This window comes from Oncorhynchus mykiss, chromosome 26 (genome assembly GCF_057628025.1).
Source record: "Oncorhynchus mykiss isolate SJ-2025 chromosome 26, ASM5762802v1, whole genome shotgun sequence".
In the NCBI taxonomy this organism is placed as follows: Eukaryota; Metazoa; Chordata; class Actinopteri; order Salmoniformes; family Salmonidae; genus Oncorhynchus; species Oncorhynchus mykiss.
In genome coordinates, this window is record NC_143047.1 from 28,286,013 (window position 1) to 28,307,428 (window position 21,416).

General features: G+C 45.2%; 1 protein-coding gene across 2 annotated transcripts in view; it reads left to right on the forward strand.

The window, feature by feature from the left end:
- LOC110506743 (alpha-ketoglutarate-dependent dioxygenase FTO) overlaps positions 1-6,110 on the forward strand; it is a 195,908-nt gene extending 189,798 nt beyond the window's left edge. For both annotated transcript variants that reach the window (XM_036964462.2, XM_036964463.2), the window contains exons 9-10: positions 2,868-3,008; positions 3,662-6,110. In XM_036964462.2, coding sequence (XP_036820357.2) covers positions 2,868-3,008; positions 3,662-3,668 — 148 coding nt within the window. In that variant the 3' untranslated portion in view covers positions 3,669-6,110. The remainder of the gene's footprint in view (positions 1-2,867; positions 3,009-3,661) is intronic.
- The last annotated feature ends 15,306 nt before the right edge of the window (positions 6,111-21,416 follow it).

Here is a 21,416-nt window from a genome sequence, read left to right on the forward strand (position 1 = left end):
GCCTCTCTCTCTCCCTCTCTTTCTCTCGCCTCTCTTTCTCTCCCTCTCTTTCTCTCCCTCTCTTTCTCTCCCTCTCTTTCTCTCGCCTCTCTCTCCTTTCTTTACCAGGCAGGGTAGTGAGTGGGCTGAGGAGGGAGGGCTGAGCCAGGGGGAAATCGATGGGGAGCGCATTACAGTAAAACGTATTGATTAGAAGAGACCTGCGAGCACCGTGTCGGTCGCGGAGATGGTGGAATGATGCAATGCTTAAAGGAATTTATCCTTTGACTTTTACATTAACCTTTTATTGACTGCTTTGCCTGTCCATAATTAACACTCACTTTAGCTAAAGTGGTTAGTTTGAGCAGAGCAGTGTGGGGCCGGAGCCTGGGTCCTATGGTGAGCTTCTCCGCCAGCTAGAGCCCTATAGCCCCCTCCTTGCCACAGACTCTGCGGCCCAAATGGCATCCTATTCACTATTTAGTGCACTACTTTGAACCAGGGCTAAAGGACTCTGATCAAAAGTAGTGCACTATATGGGGAATAGGGTGCCTTTTAGGAGGCAGGCAGACAGAACAGTTCAAGTGCAGTGTGTGGCTGCACTATGGAAGGCCTCTGTGGAATAAAAGGCGATAGAAGCTCAGATTCCTTTCACATTAGCATACTATTTGAGCAGGCCTGCCGGGCTATAGGGTTTCAGGGCAAATTGAAATGAGTGATTGTATTGCCAATCTCTCCTGAGCGAGTGGGCGAGAGAGCACCAGATGGGATAGTTAGCCCATATCTGTCTAGGGTTAATCCGTTGGAACACTGTAGACTCACAAACACACTCCTAGTCCTCTAGCTCTGCCTCTCTTTCTCCATCCCGCTCTCCCTCCTCTTTGTCTTTGACCTTACCTTTAAGGTGCTGTTTTCCCAGGGGAAAGTGGTGATTTGTGAGAATGTGTATAGTGCTGTGGCTCACAATGCATTTCTATGAGAGTTTAAGGTACCAGACTAGATATTGAATTTTTTCATTCCATTTTAGCGGTTAAGTGAAGGTGTGGTATTTGCAGCTATTGGAGGTAGTGGGTTGAATGTCCTTGCCTCTATTATATTTGACACAACTCTCATCCTCATAACTACTGCATCTCTGGTTAAACAGACCTCTCCGTTCCAGTTTAATACGGTTAGATTCTCTGTCAGATGAGTACAGTATTACCACATAATGAACTTCACCACATATTTACATGGCCTATCTTCATTTCCTTGTTCAGGACTGCCGAAAAGAGGCCAGTGTTTTCTATTGTACCAGTCTAACATGAATAGTTAATTCACTCTCAAACTCAAACGGCACTGTGTTCCCATGGCCTTTGGTATCTGTCCGCTGATGTCAGCAGAACGTGTGCGTGTGAGGCGTACCTCTATTCTCTGTGTGTCTCTTTTCATCCAGTTCTATATTTATGCCTGGCGTGTCCGTCGTCCTCTCTCTGAAGTGGCGCTTCCTGTAATTCTGCCTAAATAAATCATGAGAACATTTAGACCCATGTCTTGTCGCGCAGCCCCAAGGTCAGCTGATCCTATTATTTATCAAGTCATCTGCTACATAATGGTACTTAGACCATGTTAACACATTCTATTATCAGGCCCCTGATCTGAGGCCTGGAAGATATATGTGGATGGTGTATGTTAATACCGTCCTCTTGGTGTAATGCACTACCTATCAGAGGGTTAGACCACAGCTGAATGGTACCACTTAGCTGAACAACTACTCCAGCATTAAGTGGCCCTCGGTTGAAATATAGAACGGCCAATTGAGGCAGGGATGGCCTGGACTGCCTGTTCCCTGGCCACATTAACGACCTCCCCGTCACATCCATAACACACACCTCCCTGTTAGGGACCCTAGAGACTGTAGGGGGGTGGGGAGGCAGGGGGAAGCAGGATGCCTGGGGTAGGGTGTCAGGGAGTCAGACACCAACCAGCTTCTATTTCAGAAGCAGGAGGAGGAGGAGATTGTGAAGTAAGGAGTAACTGTGACCACAACCCCTCACCACCGGCCCCTCCCACCCATCCCCTCCTTCACTTCCAGGTCAGGGGTCAGCCTCATCTGTCGCTATGGAAGACAGATTTACATTGACAGTCCAGACTGCCACCAAGTCACCTGTGTAAATACAATACTGATTCCTACTGAGACGTCTCATACCGTGATGCTTTGGTGTACATTTTGATCCAACAGACTAGGTGGTGGAAACAGTAAAAGTCATAATCCATGAATCATAAAATGTAGAGTACTGTAGAAACACCATGTAATAACATCAGAGGGCTGTTTCTCTATCTGTCTCTCTTGTTCTGACTGGATGAAAGGAGAGGGCTTTCCAGAGAAACCATCTGGCTGTGTGGAAATGACTGGAGCATTAATCACTGAGGATACTGTTGCTTTGTCATCATATTGACGGTTTAAACCACAACACACACTGATCACACACCCATGTAGGGCTACTTACAAAACATTCCTGACTCATCAGGTCACACACACACACACACAGCCCTACACCCTGCAGGGTCTAATAGGGACCAGTCTATTGGAAGTCATAAAGAGAACAGGAGAGGAAACACAAGCCCACTGCCTCCTGGTCAAACACACATTGGTCCTCCCTGTGTGTTTACAGAAAACACACTCCACACTCACCCAACAATTACCTCCCGTTATTGTGTGATCTGCTCAAACTCACTATCAGTCAGATACAGATCTCATTTTCTTTGTTATACCGTGAACCACCACTGTTGATTTACATTGCTTCTGTGTAACAATGTGTAATGATGGTGGCGTCTGTATAGGAGGTGATTTATGTCCAGAGGAGTGTCTGACCTGTCCTGTTATTTCCTGTCCTTGTCTGTCCCTCCAGGTGCCATTCCAGCCTGGCCCAGACCCTGCCCCCAGAAGAGGCCCCCGTGGACCGGCCATTTTGGGCTGACGACGACCCCAGCATGCCTCTGCCCTTTGACCTGGCCGACATCATCAACAGGGTGGAGTCACTCCTCTGGAGGTCAGTCGCAGACACACATAAGCGGACACACACAGACACACACACACACACAGACACACACACACACACACACACACACACACACACTTAAATAACTCACTTATATGAGTCTGCATACATCCCTGTAGCTCCTTGATTGTCCTGTCACCATACAACAATACTTAACCATCTCCTTCATAGACCTACGTGGTGTGGCCACCACCCTCTTTTCTGTGACTGCTGCCTCTCTGGTCAGCAGTTCTCTTCCTTAGTCAGAAATACAGTTGAATTATCCCATCCTGTTGGCATTTAAACTCAGCAGACATTACTCTGCAGTACGCTGGCCTTTTCATAGCCACCATGGCTCTCTGATTGGCTCATTAGATGTTTCCCAAATGGCACCCTATTCCCCATGTAGCGCGCTCCATTTAACCCGATACCTATGGGCCCTGGTCCAGAGTAGCCCACTATAAGGGTAATAGGGTGCCATTTGGAATGCAGACTTTGGCTCCTTCAGTCTGTGTGTTAATTACAGTGTGTGGCCGGGTCCCGGCCCTGCCTGCACTCTGACATCTCAATGACTTGTTGTCATACAGACGGAGTGAGTGACTGGATGGGCTGTGAATAGATGGATGGAGGAATGACTGGGCTTGTGTTTTCTTTCCTCCTGTCAGGATGTGACGGATGGGACACAAAGAAAAGAGAAGGAGAAAGAGAGCGAGAGAGTCACCCCGTCATCTGAACAGCCTCTATCGTGAGGACAGACGACAGAGGAGGAGAACAGGACCTACCAACTCCTGATGGTGTCAACGTCCTCCAATGGGGGTACACTTCCCCAGACCACCCTGAACTCCACCCAACCCTGTACCTCGCCCCACCCCGCCCAAACCAGTCTCATCTATCTTTGCTTGGATTGACTCAACATGGCTGCAACATGAGGATGGAACCCTGAGTAGTGCTTTGCTAACATGCTATAGCTGGTATTGGAACTAGTCTCACAATGGTAACGTGGATAACCTGCAGAATTAAAACTGAATGTATAGGAATGTATTATTTCAATCAATGTTCTGTTTCTTTTCTACATTTAACCAGCTTTGTGTATGGATATGACAAATAGTCATACAGATGAAGGATCTTCATTTGACCAGTTTCTCACAGCAGCAACAGGAAATTACAACAGATTATACTTAATGGACATTTTTGCAGGGGTTGAAATTTCCTGCAACAACAGGGTGATCAAATTAAAATCCTATATCTGTAGTACATTTATACTTTCTGTTTCTAACTCAATCTTGTTCTAATTATACTGTTGTATACTAATGTCCATTCACTTCCTGTATTTCACAACTTTCTTGTTCAGAATCTCCCATGACTTTGTGTTACTAAGATGTGTGTGTGTGTGTGTGTGTGTGTGTGTGTGTGGTTGAATGTGTGTGGTTGAATGTGTGCCACTGCAGTATTTACAGTATGTGATATTGTATATGTGTGAAGCAGTATGATAGGGATAGGGCCTGTAGCACGGCTGGGAGATGTTTGTGTTAGAGAGGAAAGGACATGAGAGTCTAGTAGGCAGGTCTCTAGTCTGCTCTGTAGGGCTGAAATCCAGCCCAGGCAGACAGCTACTGTAGGGCTGAAAGGCAGCCCAGGCAGACAGCTACTGTAGGACTGAAAGGCAGCCCAGACAGACAGCTACTGTAGGGCTGAAAGGCAGCCCAGGCAGACAGCTACTGTAGGGCTGAAAGGCAGCCCAGACAGACACCTACTGTAGGACTGAAAGGCAGCCCAGACAGACAGTTTATGTAGGGCTGAAAGGCAGCACAGGCAGACAGCTACTGTAGGGCTGAAAGGCAGCCCAGACAGACAGTTTATGTAGGGCTGAAAGGCAGCCCAGGCAGACAGCTACTGTAGGGCTGAAAGGCAGCCCAGGCAGACAGTTTGTGTAGGGCTGAAAGGCAGCCCAGGCAGACAGCTACTGTAGGGCTGAAAGGCAGCCCAGGCAGACAGCTACTGTAGGGCTGAAAGGCAGCCCAGGCAGGCAGTTTGTGTAGGGCTGAAAGGCAGCCCAGACAGACAGCTACTGTAGGGCTGAAAGGCAGCCCAGGCAGACAGCTACTATAATGTGTGGCTGATAGAAGGATCCCCATCCTAACTGCCACTCTGTCTTCATAATTGCAGCTGTTCAATGGCTTTTAATTAGTCTTAAAACGTGTAGAACACCACTTTCCCTGTATCGCTGCAGGCCAGAAACTCAGATCCACGGCTTCTGACAAAACCAACCAGGAAAGAGAAGCTATGGGTGGAAATGTGATGGTTTTCAAAGCCAAGCAGAGCAATCTTCTTTTTTATTTATTGGTAACACTTTATTTCAGGGATCATCAACTAGATTCAGCCACGGGACGAATTACAAATGATTTGTAGACTGCAAATTTACCCCAAGAAGCCCAAACAGATATAATATTTGACTAAAACGTAATCATTTCAAACCTTGCTTACATTTGTACACAATTAATTGTCTCTCTATTATGCGTGGGAATACTTGGGAATTATAGAAAAGTTATTCTTATTTTATTTATTTTTTGCTTAGAAAACCTGGGTGCGAAATAAAACCAACGCCGGCTACCAGTTGGGCAGCTGCTTTCTTTGACCTGGCCACCATAATGCCTTTACAACAATGTTGTAAACATGTCATAACACTTCATAGCTTGTGTCATTGTGATAACTGAAGCTTTATGGCATGTGTTGACAAGTTATGACTCGTGGTATGAAGCTTTATAACATGGTCAGGACATTTTTATGAAGGTTATGTAGAGATCATGGTGTTTAGTTCAAATGAAGTGTTACCAATTTCTTAATACATCTATCTATATCAACAGGAAGTAGAACTGATATATAGTGTTAAAAATGTTTGTTTTTTTTACTTCTGGAAGTTTTTCCAATTTCAAATGTTAACAGTTGCCAAAATGTTGTTCTCTTGCTTAATCTTTTTGTATGTTGACTGAGGTTGAGATTGTAGACTGGCTGTATTGTTGAGTTGAACAACTATGTGCTCTCTGTTTCACAGCTCAGCTTGTCTGTCTGAAGCTTTAGGAAGGCAGTAAATAAACCAAGACAGTGTTTTATGACCCTCTCTGTGTGGTGCTCTCTGTTGTGTCCAAGCCTCCTGCATCATGTTCATCATCACACTGTATCCCACTTTGGCCTCGCTGTGTGTCTGTGCGTGTGTGTGTCCGTGTGTGTATTTGTGTGTGTGCCTGTGCTTTTGTGGGTGCATGCACATTTACACAAGTACACATTTCATTTACCAGGCTGTGTGAGAAGGCTATCTAAGTGTGTTTTCCCTTTTCCTAGAGTGTGTGTGAGCAGTGACTTGAGACTCATTTGCCAGGTGAGTGTGAGTTACAGTTCTCTGGCCTGCATGCCCTGTCACCACCTGGCCTCTCTCTCTCCCTGCCAGATAGATGGGATGCCCTGTCACCACCTGGCCTCTCTCTCTCCCTGCCAGATAGATGGGATGCCCTGTCACCACCTGGCCTCTCTCTCTCCCTGCCAGATAGATGGGATGCCCTGTCACCACCTGGCCTCTCTCTCTCCCTGCCAGATAGATGGGATGCCCTGGCAGCCATCTGTACAAAGTCCTCTTATTTACTGGCCTATTTCACTGGCAAACAAATGAGCCCAAGTGTGTCTGCAGCACAACTAACCCCTGGGTTTCAGGCCACTCTGTCCATCGACTTACTCTGCCAGGCCGTCCCAGCCCTAGCCATGTCTCTGTAAAGCAGATAGACGGGCCATTCTGTCTGTCATACTCTAGCTTGCTCTCTCTACTATGATGTACTGTACGTGACTGTATATTAGACATTAAACGAGAAGAGTATTTCTTCTGTGTATTTATTTCATTTAGTCATGAACACAGTCAATAAAAGTTCATATTTGGAAGGGTAGTTATAATTGGAACGAGGTGTCTCTATAGCTAAATGTAAGGGCTGCTGTTTCACACTACCGGTGTGTAGAAATGACTTTTTAACTGAATAATTACTCATAAAATAATAATACACCCCTATGCAGGTTTATAGGCCTCTCCCGCCAGGAAGGGCCTGCTGGGTTGACACAGTCAGTTGAAGCCACAAGCCCAGCCAAGCTGAGGAAAGAGTCTACTGTAGCTAAGTTACAACCATGGAGATCTGCCTCACTGCTATACCCAGCACTACCCAACTACCTAATGCACACTCTCAACCCTTAACCCTGGCCTAGATACAGCTAGCTCCATGTAGTATAGTATTGAGGTTACCACCCATGTATAGTGATACCCACCACTTCAGTGGGATCTAACAATGACTCTATATAGAAGAACAAAACACTAACATAATCATCCTCTCTCTGTCTCCATCTCTCTCTCTCACACCCCCTCCCTCCCTCCTGATCCAAGACTGAACCGGCTGAATTAGTTGAGCAAACACAGCAGACTGATTGATTGATGTACATGGGGTTAGATGAAGATGAAGTATGGCCATTGTTCTGTGTGTTTTCCCCTGTCCAACAGCCCCATAGGTCGGCCATGTTAACTACTTCCTGTAGTGACTGAGTGATGGATGGGCCTAGCTGGGTATATACTGTCCCCCTGCCTGGCCGGGCCCCGGGGCTGCTGGGAAAAGGCCCCACTTGAAGAGACAATTACATTGTGCTAGAGGGGAGGCACAGGTATGCATTGTTCTGGCCAGGTCAGCAGGCAACAGACCAACCCAGCCTCAATTAAACCAACAACAGGTGGCACGGAGGACAAAATAACCAGGTGTGTGTTGTGGAAAGTATCGGTTTGGGGTCATATTCCTTTCACATGTACTGTGTGTGTGTGTGTGTGTGTGTGTGTGTGTGTGTGTGTGTGTGTGTGTGTGTGTGTGTGTGTGTGTGTGTGTGGCCAGGGATTGGGTGAAAGGGTGGTTTGGAAGTGAGTGTTTGTGTGTGCGTGCACATGCGTCTGTATGCTGGTTGGGGGCCCTAGGCAGTAGTAATAGTGGGAGCAGTCAGGGGTAGATGGTATCACTACTCAGAGGTCTCTGTCAGCAGTGGACTGGCCCAGTATCATTTATCAATGACAGAGACCAGCACCGGTCAACACAACGACACAACATTGACTTATTGACCTATTCTCACTAATTGATGACATACTGTAAAATATTATGCTTTATTTGTACCAATATCATAGCTTTAAAAATTGCAGTGGTACATTTTTTCAATTCCAATTCAATAAATGATCTCTCTTCACCAGTATGTTCATGTACAAAACAGATCATGCTTTGTTTTCATCTCCATCAATCCTAATTCCTCATGGAGAAGATATTTCAACATCTTCACTGACTTTTGTTTGTTCTTCATTGTCTGCCTTATCTATTCACTCTCTCATTCCCCCTCTCCTCTCCTCTCCTGACTTGACTGATGAATGGGTTATAGTCTGTGACAATAGCTCCTCAGAGCAGCCCCTCCATGCTCCCATGCTAGGCCCAGAAGCATTAGACTACTGAGGCAGGTAGAGAAACAGGAGAGCCTCCACATGATCAGCACATCATAATACAGGTCCTGTTTCTCTCCTAATGGAATGAAGGGGCCAGTCAAAACCATAAGCCCTGTCTACCAGCTCATTAGCAGATAGGCCCCCTGTACGTACGCACACACACACACACACACACACGTCTCTCTTCCACCCCCAGCAGTGTTGCCAGCCTTGCAAGGCCCAACCAGGTCAGATGGGTTGCTGAATTCCAAAGCCTCTTTTCAAAGTTAAACAAACCATCCCCTAGACTTCACATCGTCTGTGTGTGGGTCTGTATGGCTTCTAACAGTTTCACAAGCAATCAGTTCAGTAAGTATTAGGATGAATGTGGTAGCACTGTTTGTGGGAGTCTAAGTTAAGCATTGTTGCTGTTGATCGCAAGAGCTTATTGGCTTTAATGAGTTCTAGAGGGCAAGGGGTGTGTGTGTGTGTGTGTGTGTGTGTGGGGGGGGGGGGGGGGGGGGGGGCATATACAGTAGCATATATGATGTTTGTGGGACACTGCTGTGGCCTGGCTCTGGTCACCAGCCAGAGCCAGGCCTACAGGGCCCCTCTCTCTCTCTCTCTCTATCTCTCTCTCTCTCTCTCCAGCCTTGATCTTCACTAGTGGCTCTGAAGTCCTCTGACCCACTTTTTCCTCAACTCCCCGGCTGGGTCTTCAGTGGACATGTCCAGCCCTAGACCCCTCAGCTCCAGAGGCCTGCTGCTCCAAAACATTACCATTTCCATCACTCTGGTCACCACTCTTAGTCTTCAGCTTGACAAGCTTTTCCTCTTGGCTCTGCCTGTCTGGCCAGAGAGACCCCTCTACTTCCCTCTCGTCTCTCATTCAGATTCACAGCTTTTTTTTGAGCCCAGTTCCCCTGAGTTGGTTTGTAGCATTTGTGCTTATTTCTGTCTCACTTCCTTAGCGGCGTTAACTTAGTTAGCGGTGTTAGCCTAGTTGGCAGTGTTAGCTTAGTTAGCGGTGTTAGCCTAGTTAGCGGTGTTAGCCTAGTTAGCACTCTGCCATCCATATTAGTGGGATTAGAATGGCTCTATTTACTTATGCCAAGATAGCACAGCAAGGAGAAGCCAGGCATAATTGAGTCATCATCTACACTGAACAAAAATATAAACGCAACATGCAAAGTTTTGGTCCCATGTTTCTTGAACTGAAATTAAAAATCCCTGACATTTTCCATACACACAAAAAGCTAATTTCTCTCAAATGTTGTGCACAAATTTGTTTACATCCCTGTTAGTGAGCATTTCTCATTTGCCAAGATAATCAGCATGATCATTACACAGGTGCACCTTGTGCTGGGGACAATAAAAGGCCACTTTCAAATGTGCGGTTTTGTCACATAACACAATGCCAAAGATGTTTTTATTTTTTTAATTTAACCTTTATTTAACCAGGTAGGCAAGTTGAGAACAAGTTCTCATTTACAATTGCGACCTGGCCAAGATAAAGCAAAGCAGTTTGACACATACAACAACACATGGAGTAAAACAAACATACAGTCAATAATACAGTAGAAAAATAAGTCTATGTACAATGTGAGCAAATGAGGTGAGATAAGGGAGGTAAAGGCAGAAAAAGGCCATGGTAGCGAAGTAAATACAATATAGCAAGTTACAGTGCCTTGCGAAAGTATTCGGCCCCCTTGAACTTTGCGACCTTTTGCCACATTTCAGGCTTCAAACATAAAGATATAAAACTGTATTTTTTTGTGAAGAATCAACAACAAGTGGGACACAATCATGAAGTGGAACGACATTTATTGGATATTTCAAACTTTTTTAACAAATCAAAAACTGAAAAATTGGGCGTGCAAAATTACTCAGCCCCTTTACTTTCAGTGCAGCAAACTCTCTCCAGAAGTTCAGTGAGGATCTCTGAATAATCCACTGTTGACCTAAATGACTAATGATGATAAATACAATCCACCTGTGTGTAATCAAGTCTCCGTATAAATGCACCTGCACTGTGATAGTCTCAGAGGTCCGTCAAAAGCGCAGAGAGCATCATGAAGAACAAGGAACACACCAGGCAGGTCCGAGATACTGTTGTGAAGAAGTTTAAAGCCGGATTTGGATACAAAAAGATTTCCCAAGCTTTAAACATCCCAAGGAGCACTGTGCAAGCGATAATATTGAAATGGAAAGAGTATCAGACCACTGCAAATCTACCAAGACCTGGCCGTCCCTCTAAACTTTCAGCTCATACAAGAAGAATTCTGATCAGAGATGCAGCCAAGAGGCCCATGATCACTCTGGATGAACTGCAGAGATCTACAGCTGAGGTGGGAGACTCTGTCCATAGGACAACAATCAGTCGTATATTGCACAAATCTGGCCTTTATGGAAGAGTGGCAAGCAGAAATCCATTTCTTAAAGATATCCATAAAAAGTGTCGTTTAAAGTTTGCCACAAGCCACCTGGGAAACACACCAAGCATGTGGAAGAAGGTGCTCTGGTCAGATGAAACCCAAACTGAACTTTTTGGCAACAATGCAAAACGTTATGTTTGGCGTAAAAGCAACACAGCTCATCACACTGAACACACCATCCCCACTGTCAAACATGGTATGGCAGCATCATGGTTTGGGCCTGCTTTTCTTCAGCAGGGACAGAGAAGATGGTTAAAATTGATGGGAAGATGGATGGAGTCAAATACAGGACCATTCTGGAAGAAAACCTGATGGAGTCTGCAAAAGACCTGAGACTGGGACGGAGATTTGTCTTCCAACAAGACAATGATCCAAAACATAAAGCAAAATCTACAATGGAATGGTTCAAAAATAAACATATCCAGGTGTTAGAATGGCCAAGTCAAATTCCAGACCTGAATCCAATCGAGAATCTGTGGAAAGAACTGAAAACTGCTGTTCACAAATGCTCTCCATCCAACCTCACTGAGCTCGAGCTGTTTTGCAAGGAGGAATGGGAAAAAATGTCAGTCTCTCGATGTGCAAAACTGATAGAGACATACCCCAAGCGACTTACAGCTGTAATCGCAGCAAAAGGTGGCGCTACAAAGTATTAACTTAAGGGGGCTGAATAATTTTGCACGCCCAATTTTTCAGTTTTTGATTTGTTAAAAAAGTTTGAAATATCCAATAAATGTCGTTCCACTTCATGATTGTGTCCCACTTGTTGTTGATTCTTCACAAAAAAATACAGTTTTATATCTTTATGTTTGAAGCCTGAAATGTGGCAAAAGGTCGCAAAGTTCAAGGGGGCCGAATACTTTCGCAAGGCACTGTAAACACTGGAATGGTAGATTTGAATGTGCGAAGTAGAAATGTGCGAAGTAGAAATAATGGGGTGCAAAGGAGCTAAATAAATAAATAAATAGAGGAAGGGAAGAGGTAGTTGTTTGGGCTAAATTATAGATGGGCAGTACAGGTGCAGTAATCTGTGAGCTGCTCTGACAGCTGGTGTTTAAAGCTAGTGAGGGAGATGTGTGTTTCCAGTTTCAGAGATTCTTGTAGTTCGTTCCAGTCATTGGAAGCAGAGAACAGGAAGGAGAGGCGGCCAAAGAAATAATTGGTTTTGGGGGTGACCAGAGAGATATACCTGCTGGAGCGCGTGCTACAGGTGGGTGCTGCTATGGTGACCAGTGAGCTGAGATAAGGGGGGACTTTACCTAGCAGGGTCTTGTAGATGACCTGGAGCCAGTGGGTTTGGAGACGAGTATGAAGTATGAAGCTTCCCTGAAAGTTGCGTATCACGAGGATGTTCGATGCTAATGCAGAACGCCACAGGATGTTTTTGTGTTGGTTAAGGGCAGTCAGGTCTGGGGTGAACCAAGGGCTATATCTGTTCCTGGTTATACATTTCTTGAATGGGGCATGCTTATTTAAGGCATTTTTTTAAAAATAACCAGGCATCCTCTACTGACGGGATGTCTCAAGTTTTGAGGGAGCGTGCAATTGGCATGCTGACTGAAGGAAAGTCCAACAATTATCTGTTGCCAGATAATTAAATGTTCATTTCTCTACCCTAAGCTGCCGCCAATGTATTTTTGGAGAATTTGTCAGTACATCCAACAGGCCTCACAACCACATACCACATGTAACCACCCCAGCCCAGGACCTCCATATCTGGCTTCTTCACCTGCGGGATTGTCTGATGCGGGGTATTTGTGTCTGTAATAAAGGAGGAAGAGGCCAGTGACATCAAACAGGCATAGTAGATGAGATGTATACTGAACAAAAATATAAACGCAACATGCAACAACATTCAACGTTTTTAATGAGTTGTAGTTCGTAAAAGAAAATAAGTAAATTGAACTAAATTCATTAGGCCCTAATCTATGAATTTCACATGACTGGGCAGGGGTGCAGCCATGTGTGGGCCTGATGGGCTGGCCAGAGAGAGAGAAAAAACAGCCTTAGCCAAGCAATTCTCAGCCTCTTTTTAGATGAGAAAAAAGAAGCTAAAAGTGTTGTGAGTTTCCCCAGAGAGGACGGACCTGACGTGGCGGTTTAAAACTTAATCAGCCGGGTGGAATTAGCCGAGACAAGTCACTCTCTCTGCCGCTGCACCTCTCTTCTCTCTCACGGTCATCATGTTTAATGCATCTCCTGGACAGCGAACACAACGCCATGAAGGCTCCGGCTATTAGGCCAGCATGAAGATGTTTTGATAGGTGGCCCAGAGAGGGGGATGAGAAGAGGAGAGGAGAGAGGGAGGAGAGGAGAGAGGGAGGAGAGGAGGGGGGATGAGAGGAGGAGAAGAGAGAGGGAGGAGAGGAGGGGGGAGGAGAGGAGAGGGAGGAGAGGAGGGGGGATGAGAGGAGGAGAGGAAGGGGGAGGAGAGGAGAGAGGGAGGTGAGGAGGGGGATGAGAGGAGGAGAAGAGAGAGGGAGGAGATGAGGGGGAGGAGAGGAGAGAGGGAGGAGAGGAGGGGGGATGAGAGGAGGAGAGGAGAGAGGGAGGAAAGGAGGGGGGATGAGAGGAGAGAGGGAGGAGAGGAGGGGGGAGGAGAGGAGAGAGGGAGGAGAGGAGAGAGGGAGGAGAGGAGGGGGGATGAGAGGAGGAGAAGAGAGAGGGAGGAGAGGAGAGAGGGAGGAGAGGAGGGGGGAGGAGAGGAGGAGAGGAGAGAGGGAGGAAAGGAGGGGGGATGAGAGGAGAGAGGGAGGAGAGGAGGAGAGGAGAGAGGTATGAGAGGAGGGGGGATGGTGTGATATATTCATAAGGAGAGACGCTCACCTTATCTGCTCCAACCTTGAAGAAGGATGTGTGTGTGTGTGTGTGTGTGTGTGTGTGTGTTTCACACACACACACACCTCTATGGTGACAACACCGGTGCCGCTTTTCGCTCTTGCTTTGATTGACAGGCCCTCAAATGAGTAGCTGTGGGCTCTGGCCTTCAAATAACTGGGCCGTCAAATTACATCCAGAGGGCTGGCCGTCCTCCTCCGTCGGCAGGGGAGGTCTATTTATTTATCTGTTTATTTGCTTGGTTTAAATATTTGGTGGGGAAAATATTGAATTTTTGTCCCCCGGTCAGAGTGGCTCATATTTAGTTAATAAAGAACGGAGGAGGTTGTTTGCTCAAGAAAGTGCAGGATAGGAGACTTTATTTAAGGAAGTCCTTGGAGAGGATGAGGGGGATGACCTTTCTCTCAGCCAGGCGATGCTGTGTACTCTGACTGCACTGAGCTTAGCCTAGCACTGCTGCTCTCTCTCTACCTATCTCTATCTCTCTCTACCTCTCTATCTCTCTCTACCTATCTCTATGTCTCTCTACCTATCTCTATCTCTCTCTACCTATCGCCATCTCTCTCTACCTATCTCTTTCTCTCTCTACCTATCTCTATCTCTCTCTACCTATCTCTATGTCTCTCTACCTATCTCTATCTCTCTCTACCTACCGCCATTTCTCTCTACCTATCTCTTTCTCTCTCTACCTATCTCTATCTCTCTCTACCTATCTCTATGTCTCTCTACCTATCTCTATCAATTCAATTCAATTCAAGGGCTTTATTGGCATGGGAAACATGTGTTAACATTGCCAAAGCAAGTGAGGTAGACAACATACAAAGTGAATATATAAAGTGAAAAACAACAAAAATGAACAGTAAACATTACACATACAGAGGTTTCAAAACAGTAAAGACATTACAAATGTCATATATATATATATATATATATATATATATATATATATATATATATATATATAGTGTTTTAACAATGTACAAATGGTTAAAGGACACAAGATAAAATAAATAAGCATAAATATGGGTTGTATTTACAATGGTGTGTGTTCTTCACTGGTTGCCCTTTTCTCGTGGCAACAGGTCACAAATCTTGCTGCTGTGATGGCACACTGTGGAATTTCACCCAGTAGATATGGGAGTTTTTCAAATTTGGATTTGTTTTCGAATTCTTTGTGGATCTGTGTAATCTGAGGGAAATATGTCTCTCTAATATGGTCATACATTGGGCAGGAGGTTAGGAAGTGCAGCTCAGTTTCCACCTCATTTTGTGGGCAGTGAACACATAGCCTGTCTTCTCTTGAGAGCCATGTCTGCCTACGGCGGCCTTTCTCAATAGCAAGGCTATGCTCACTGAGTCTGTACATAGTCAAAGCTTTCCTTAATTTTGGGTCAGTCACAGTGGTCAGGTATTCTGCCGCTGTGTACTCTCTGTTTAGGGCCAAATAGCATTCTAGTTTGCTCTGTTTTTTTGTTAATTCTTTCCAATGTGTCAAGTAATTATCTTTTTGTTTTCTCATGATTTGGTTGGGTCTAATTGTGCTGTTGTCCTGGGGCTCTGTGGGGTGTGTTTGTGTTTGTGAACAGAGCCCCAGGACCAGCTTGCTTAGGGGACTCTTCTCCAGGTTCATCTCTCTGTAGGTGATGGCTTTGTTATGGAAGGTTTGTGAATCGCTTCCTTTTAGGTGGTTGTAGAATTTAACGGCTCTTTTCTGGATTTTGATAATTAGTGGGTATCGGCCTAATTCTGCTCTGCATGCATTATTTGGTGTTCTACGTTGTACACGGAGGATATTTTTGCAGAATTCTGCGTGCAGAGTCTCAATTTGGTGTTTGTCCAACCAAGTCTTGGTTGGTGAGCGGACCTCAGACCTCACAACCATAAAGGGCAATGGGCTCTATGACTGATTCAAGTATTTTTAGCCAAATCCTAATTGGTATGTTGAAATTTATGTTTCTTTTGATGGCATAGAATGCCCTTCTTGCCTTGTCTCTCAGATCGTTCACAGCTTTGTGGAAGTTACCTGTGGCGCTGATGTTTAGGCCAAGGTATGTATAGTTTTTTGTGTGCTCTAGGGCAACAGTGTCTAGATGGAATTTGTATTTGTGGTCCTGGTGACTGGACCTTTTTTGGAACACCATTATTTTGGTCTTACTGAGATTTACTGTCAGGGCCCAGGTCTGACAGAATCTGTGCATAAGATCTAGGTGCTGCTGTAGGCCCTCCTTGGTTGGTGACAGAAGCACCAGATCATCGGCAAACAGCAGACATTTGACTTCGGATTCTACCAGGGGGAGGCCGGGTGCTGCAGACTTTTCTAGTGCCCGCGCCAATTCGTTGATATATATGTTGAAGAGGGTGGGGCTTAAGCTGCATCCCTGTCTAACCCCACGACCCTGTGTGAAGAAATGTGTGTGTTTTTTTGCCAATTTTACCCGCACACTTGTTGTTTGGGTACATGGATTTTATAATGTCGTATGTTTTACCCCCAACACCACTTTCCATCAGTTTGTATAGCAGACCCTCATGCCAGATTGAGTCGAAGGCTTTTTTGAAATCAACAAAGCATGAGAAGACTTTGCCTTTGTTTTGGTTTGTTTGGTTGTCAATTAGGTTGTGCAGGGTGAATACATGGTCTGTTGTACGGTAATTTGGTAAAAAGCCAATTTGACATTTGCTCAGTACATTGTTTTCATTGAGGAAATGTACGAGTCTGCTGTTAATAATAATGCAGAGGATTTTCCCAAGGTTACTGTTGACACATATTCCACGGTAGTTATTGGGGTCAAATTTGTCTCCACTTTTGTGGATTGGGGTGATCAGTCCTTGGTTCCAAATATTGGGGAAGATGCCAGAGCTAAGTATGATGTTAAAGAGTTTTAGTATAGCCAATTGGAATTTGTTGTCTGTATATTTGATCATTTCATTGAGGATACCATCAACACCACAGGCCTTTTTGGTTGGAGGGTTTTTATTTTGTCCTGTAACTCATTCAATGTAATTGGAGAATCCAGTGGGTTCTGGTAGTCTTTAATAGATGATTCTAAGATCTGTATTTGATCATGTATATGTTTTTGCTCTTTATTCTTTGTTATAGAGCCAAAAAGATTGGAGAAGTGGTTTACCCATACATCTCCATTTTGGATAGACAAGTCTTCTTGTTGTTGTTTGTTTAGTGTTTTCCAATTTTCCCAGAAGTGGTTAGAGTCTATGGATTCTTCAATTGCATTGAGCTGATTTCTGACATGCTGTTCCTTCTTTTTCCGTAGTGTATTTCTGTATTGTTTTAGTGATTCACCATAGTGAAGGCGTAGACTCAGGTTTTCCGGGTCTCTATGTTTTTGGTTGGACAGGTTTCTCAATTTCTTTCTTAGATTTTTGCATTCTTCATCAAACCATTTGTCATTATTGTTAATTTTCTTTGGTTTTCTATTTGAGATTTTTAGATTTGATAGGGAAGCTGAGAGGTCAAATATACTGTTAAGATTTTCTACTGCCAAGTTTACATCTTCACTATTACAGCGGAACGTTTTACCCAGGAAATTGTCTAAAAGGGATTGAATTTGTTGTTGCCTAATTGTTTTTTGGTAGGTTTCCAAACTGCATTCCTTCCATCTATAGCATTTCTTAATGTTACTCAGTTCCTTTGGCTTTGATGCCTCATGATTGATTATTGCTCTGTTTAAGTAGACTGTGATTTTGCTGTGGTCTGATAGGGGTGTCAGTGGGCTGACTGTGAACGCTCTGAGAGACTCTGGGTTGAGGTCAGTGATAAAGTAGTCTACAGTACTACTGCCAAGAGATGAGCTATAGGTGTACCTACCATAGGAGTCCCCTCGAAGCCTACCGTTGACTATGTACATACCCAGCGTGCGACAGAGCTGCAGGAGTTGTGACCCGTTTTTGTTGGTTATGTTGTCATAGTTGTGCCTAGGGGGGCATATGTGGGAGGGAATGCTGTCACCTCCAGGCAGGTGTTTGTCCCCCTGTGTGCTGAGGGTGTCAGGTTCTTGTCCGGTTCTGGCATTTAGGTCGCCACAGACTAGTACATGTCCCTGGGCCTGGAAATGATTGATTTCCCCCTCCAGGATGGAGAAGCTGTCTTCATTAAAATATGGGGATTCTAGTGGGGGGATATAGGTAGCACACAGGAGGACATTTTTCTCTGTTAGGATAATTTCCTTTTGAATTTCTAGCCAAATGTAAAATGTTCCTGTTTTGATTAATTTAATGGAGTGAGTTAGGTCTGCTCTATACCAAATTAGCATACCCCCTGAGTCCCTTCCCTGTTTCACACCTGGTAGTTTGGTGGATGGGACTACCAGCTCTCTGTAACCTAGAGGGCAACCAGTGGGTCCGTCTCCTCTATACCAGGTTTCTTGCAGGATGACAATGTCTGTATTATCGATTTCTTTGGTGAAGTCCGGGTTTCTGCTCTTTAGGCCAAAGGCAGATGACCTCAGGCCTTGGATATTCCAGGATAATATAGTGAAGGCTTTTTGTTCCATAGAGTGTCCAATGTTGTTGGTCGTGGTTTGGCCTCAGGCCAGTAAGTGTGAGCAGAGCCTGCTGAGCATCTGGTACATGCCATTGGCTTGGGCGAGTGTGAGAGTAGGGGTTGGGACTGTTTGCCCGCTCACTACCTGGGCGTATGTGTGGCTTCCATGTTGAGGCCCTCTTTGCGGGGGTGGGGTGCATGGGGTGGGCAGGAGTGGCATAGGTCTGATCTGAGGGGGCCTAAATGGGGTGTGGGCATGGTTGACGTGGGGGGGTGTTGATTGGTTGGGGTGGGGGTGTGGATGTGTCTGGGTGTACTGTGGTCTGGATGTAATTCCTCTTGGCGTGTGTCCTCTATGTGTAGGTCTAGGGGGGGGTCCTGCAGATCTGGGAGGGTGTCTCGCTGGTCTGGATGGGGTGTCTATTGATCTGTTGCTCCTGTGTGAAGTGTTGGGGATACGTTTGAGAGCGATGTCCTTTAGAGTTCGGGCAAAGGTGGGCACTGCTGCCTTGTAGAGGTGGACCTGGTCATAGAGGCTGTTCAAGTCCAGGGTGGAGTGGTGGGCCAGGAAAACGTTTGGTTTTGAGGCACAGTCACGGGAAATACTTGCATTTACCCGCTGTATTGTGGCAGGGTGGAAGTCTTTTCGTGGTAGCAGGGTGGAGATAACCACTTGTGCGTTGGGGAAAGTAGAAGAAGCCTTTTCAATCACTCCCTTCAGTGCTGTGGCCACTCTTTCCTGCTGTGCTCTCAGGTCGTTTGTGCCTGTGTGTATTATTATGTGGCTGGGTGAGCCTAGTTTGGCCTCAGACAGAAGGTCTAGGGCGCGCTGGGTGTTTGGACACCAGAGTTTAGACACACTGTGTTTGGGAAAAAGTTTTTTTTCTTCTATATATTTCCCATTTGAGTCCATAAGTAGTACAATCTGTGTCTTGTGTTTGTCCTCAGTGGGTGTGGGGGGGTTGTCAAAAGGGCTATCAGGGTGGCTGACAGGGGGGGGTGCTCAGAGGGGGTGAGAGCCTCTGGGCTTGGGGTTCTTCATTTGTCTGTTCTGCTGTGATGTCGACTCTATGGTCAGGGTCTGGTGTGGACTGTTCTGCTGTGGTGTCGACTCTATGGTCAGGGTCTGGTGTGGACTGTTCTGCTGTGGTGTCGAGACTTTTGTTGGGTGCTGAGGTGGGCTGTTCTGCTGGCTTCTCTGTGTGGGTGGCCACCTCTCTAGTGGGTTGTTCTCTGTCACACGCCGTCCCCCTCAACTTCTCCTCCATCCCCCTCACCCTCTCCTCCATCCCCCTCAACCTCTCCTCCACCAGCAGTCTGATACTCTCCTCTAGTGCTCTGTTCTGCTCCTCTTTCTCCTGTTGTATTTGTCTCACCACTGTCCAAAGTGCAGATATGTCTCTGTCCACCTCCAGCATTCCGGGTCTGGTTAAGGGGCTGTTGTTGTGCTGGACTGTTGTCTGGGTCTGTGCTGACTGAAGTGTAATCACCTGCTGTTCCAGCTCCACCTGCCTTACCTCCAGCTGGGTGAATTTGTCCTTCATTTCAATGAGGGAGTGGTAATCTGTGCTGGGAGGTTGACTCTCCGCTGGGGGTTGCTCATCTGTGGGGTTACATAATGAAGAGGTCTGGTCTGACCCGCTCGGTGTGGGGGTATCTTTATCAAGGGAGAGCTTCTCCTGCTGGGCTAATTCTTTGATTAGGTGAAAGTCCAGCTGAAACTGTTTGTGGTTATTCTGTACCATTACTGTTCCGGATTTATAGATATTTATATTACTTAACTCAGAGTCCTCGTTATCAAGTATTCTGAGTTTCCACCCCTCGTTAACCCCCCCTCTCTTAACAAAGGGGTAGTGTGCTAATATGGCACTGTGCCATGCCAGGGGATGGTTTGTGTGGAAGATAAGGTTGCTGATGTTCCCATTTTTGTAATAGTCAGCAAAAAGTGTTTCTTGATTTTCCATAAGGAGCTTCTTCTTGTGGTCTTTTCTTGCCTTATCATTCTTTACATGCAAAGGGTACTGTATTTTAATTACCTCTGAACAGCGGGAGGGAGCTTCTAAGGCCTCTCCATTTGGTTGGGGTAGACTGTGTGACTCTCCTGCCATTGTTGGGCTAATGGGCTTTGACACCTCTCACTTGACACGTCAGTGCTAGTTGAAGCTGTATCAAGCTTGGTAGAATTATGTTAGAATTCAGTCCTTATAAAGTAATGTTGTGTATTTTTCTTCTTGGCTTTTGGAAATAAAATATTGTTTCAGACTAAACATTACTCACTCAGTTCCAGGTTGGATGGTGTTTTCAGGTTTCTGTTGTTTTCCAGAGAATTTGCTGTATAGGGTAATAAATCCTTGGTTGTTATGAACTTTCCAGGTGATTCCGTAATTCCGTCCAAAATCAGGTTGTAGGTTTTAAGTTTTGATTTGAAGTAGGGGTTATGTTGAAGAGGGTAGAATCCAGTATGTGTTCCTGACAAAAAATCCAAGTGTATCTAACTCCTAATCTATATTTTTTAAAGAAAATGCTGAAAAATGCAGGAGCTCTGATCCTGACCTCTGCTCTGCTCTTCTCTCTGTCTCTCTCTCTATCTCTCTCTACCTATCGCCATCTCTCTCTACCTATCTCTATCTCTATCTCTCTCTACCTATCTATATCTCTCTCTACCTCTCTCTACCTATCTCTATCTCTTTCTACCTATCTCTATGTCTCTCTACCTATCTCTATCTCTCTCTACCTATCTCTATCTCTCTCTACCTATCGCCATCTCTCTCTACCTATCTCTCTCTCTACCTATTTCTATCTCTCTCTACCTATCTCTATCAATTAAATTCAAGGGGCTTTATTGGCATGGGAAACGTGTTAACATTGCCAAAGCAAGTGAGGTAGATAATATACAAAAGGGAAATAAACAATAAAAATGAACAGTAAACATTACACATACAGAAATTTCTAAACAATAAAGACATTGCAAATGTCATATTATACATATATGCAGTGTTGTAACAATGTACAAATGGTTAAAGAACACAAGGGAAAATAAATAAGCATAAATATGGGTTGCATTTACAATGGTGTTTGTTCTTCACTGGTTGCCATTTTCTTGTGGCAACAGGTCACAAATCTTGCTGCTGTGATGGCACACTGTGGAATTTCACCCAGTAGATATGGGA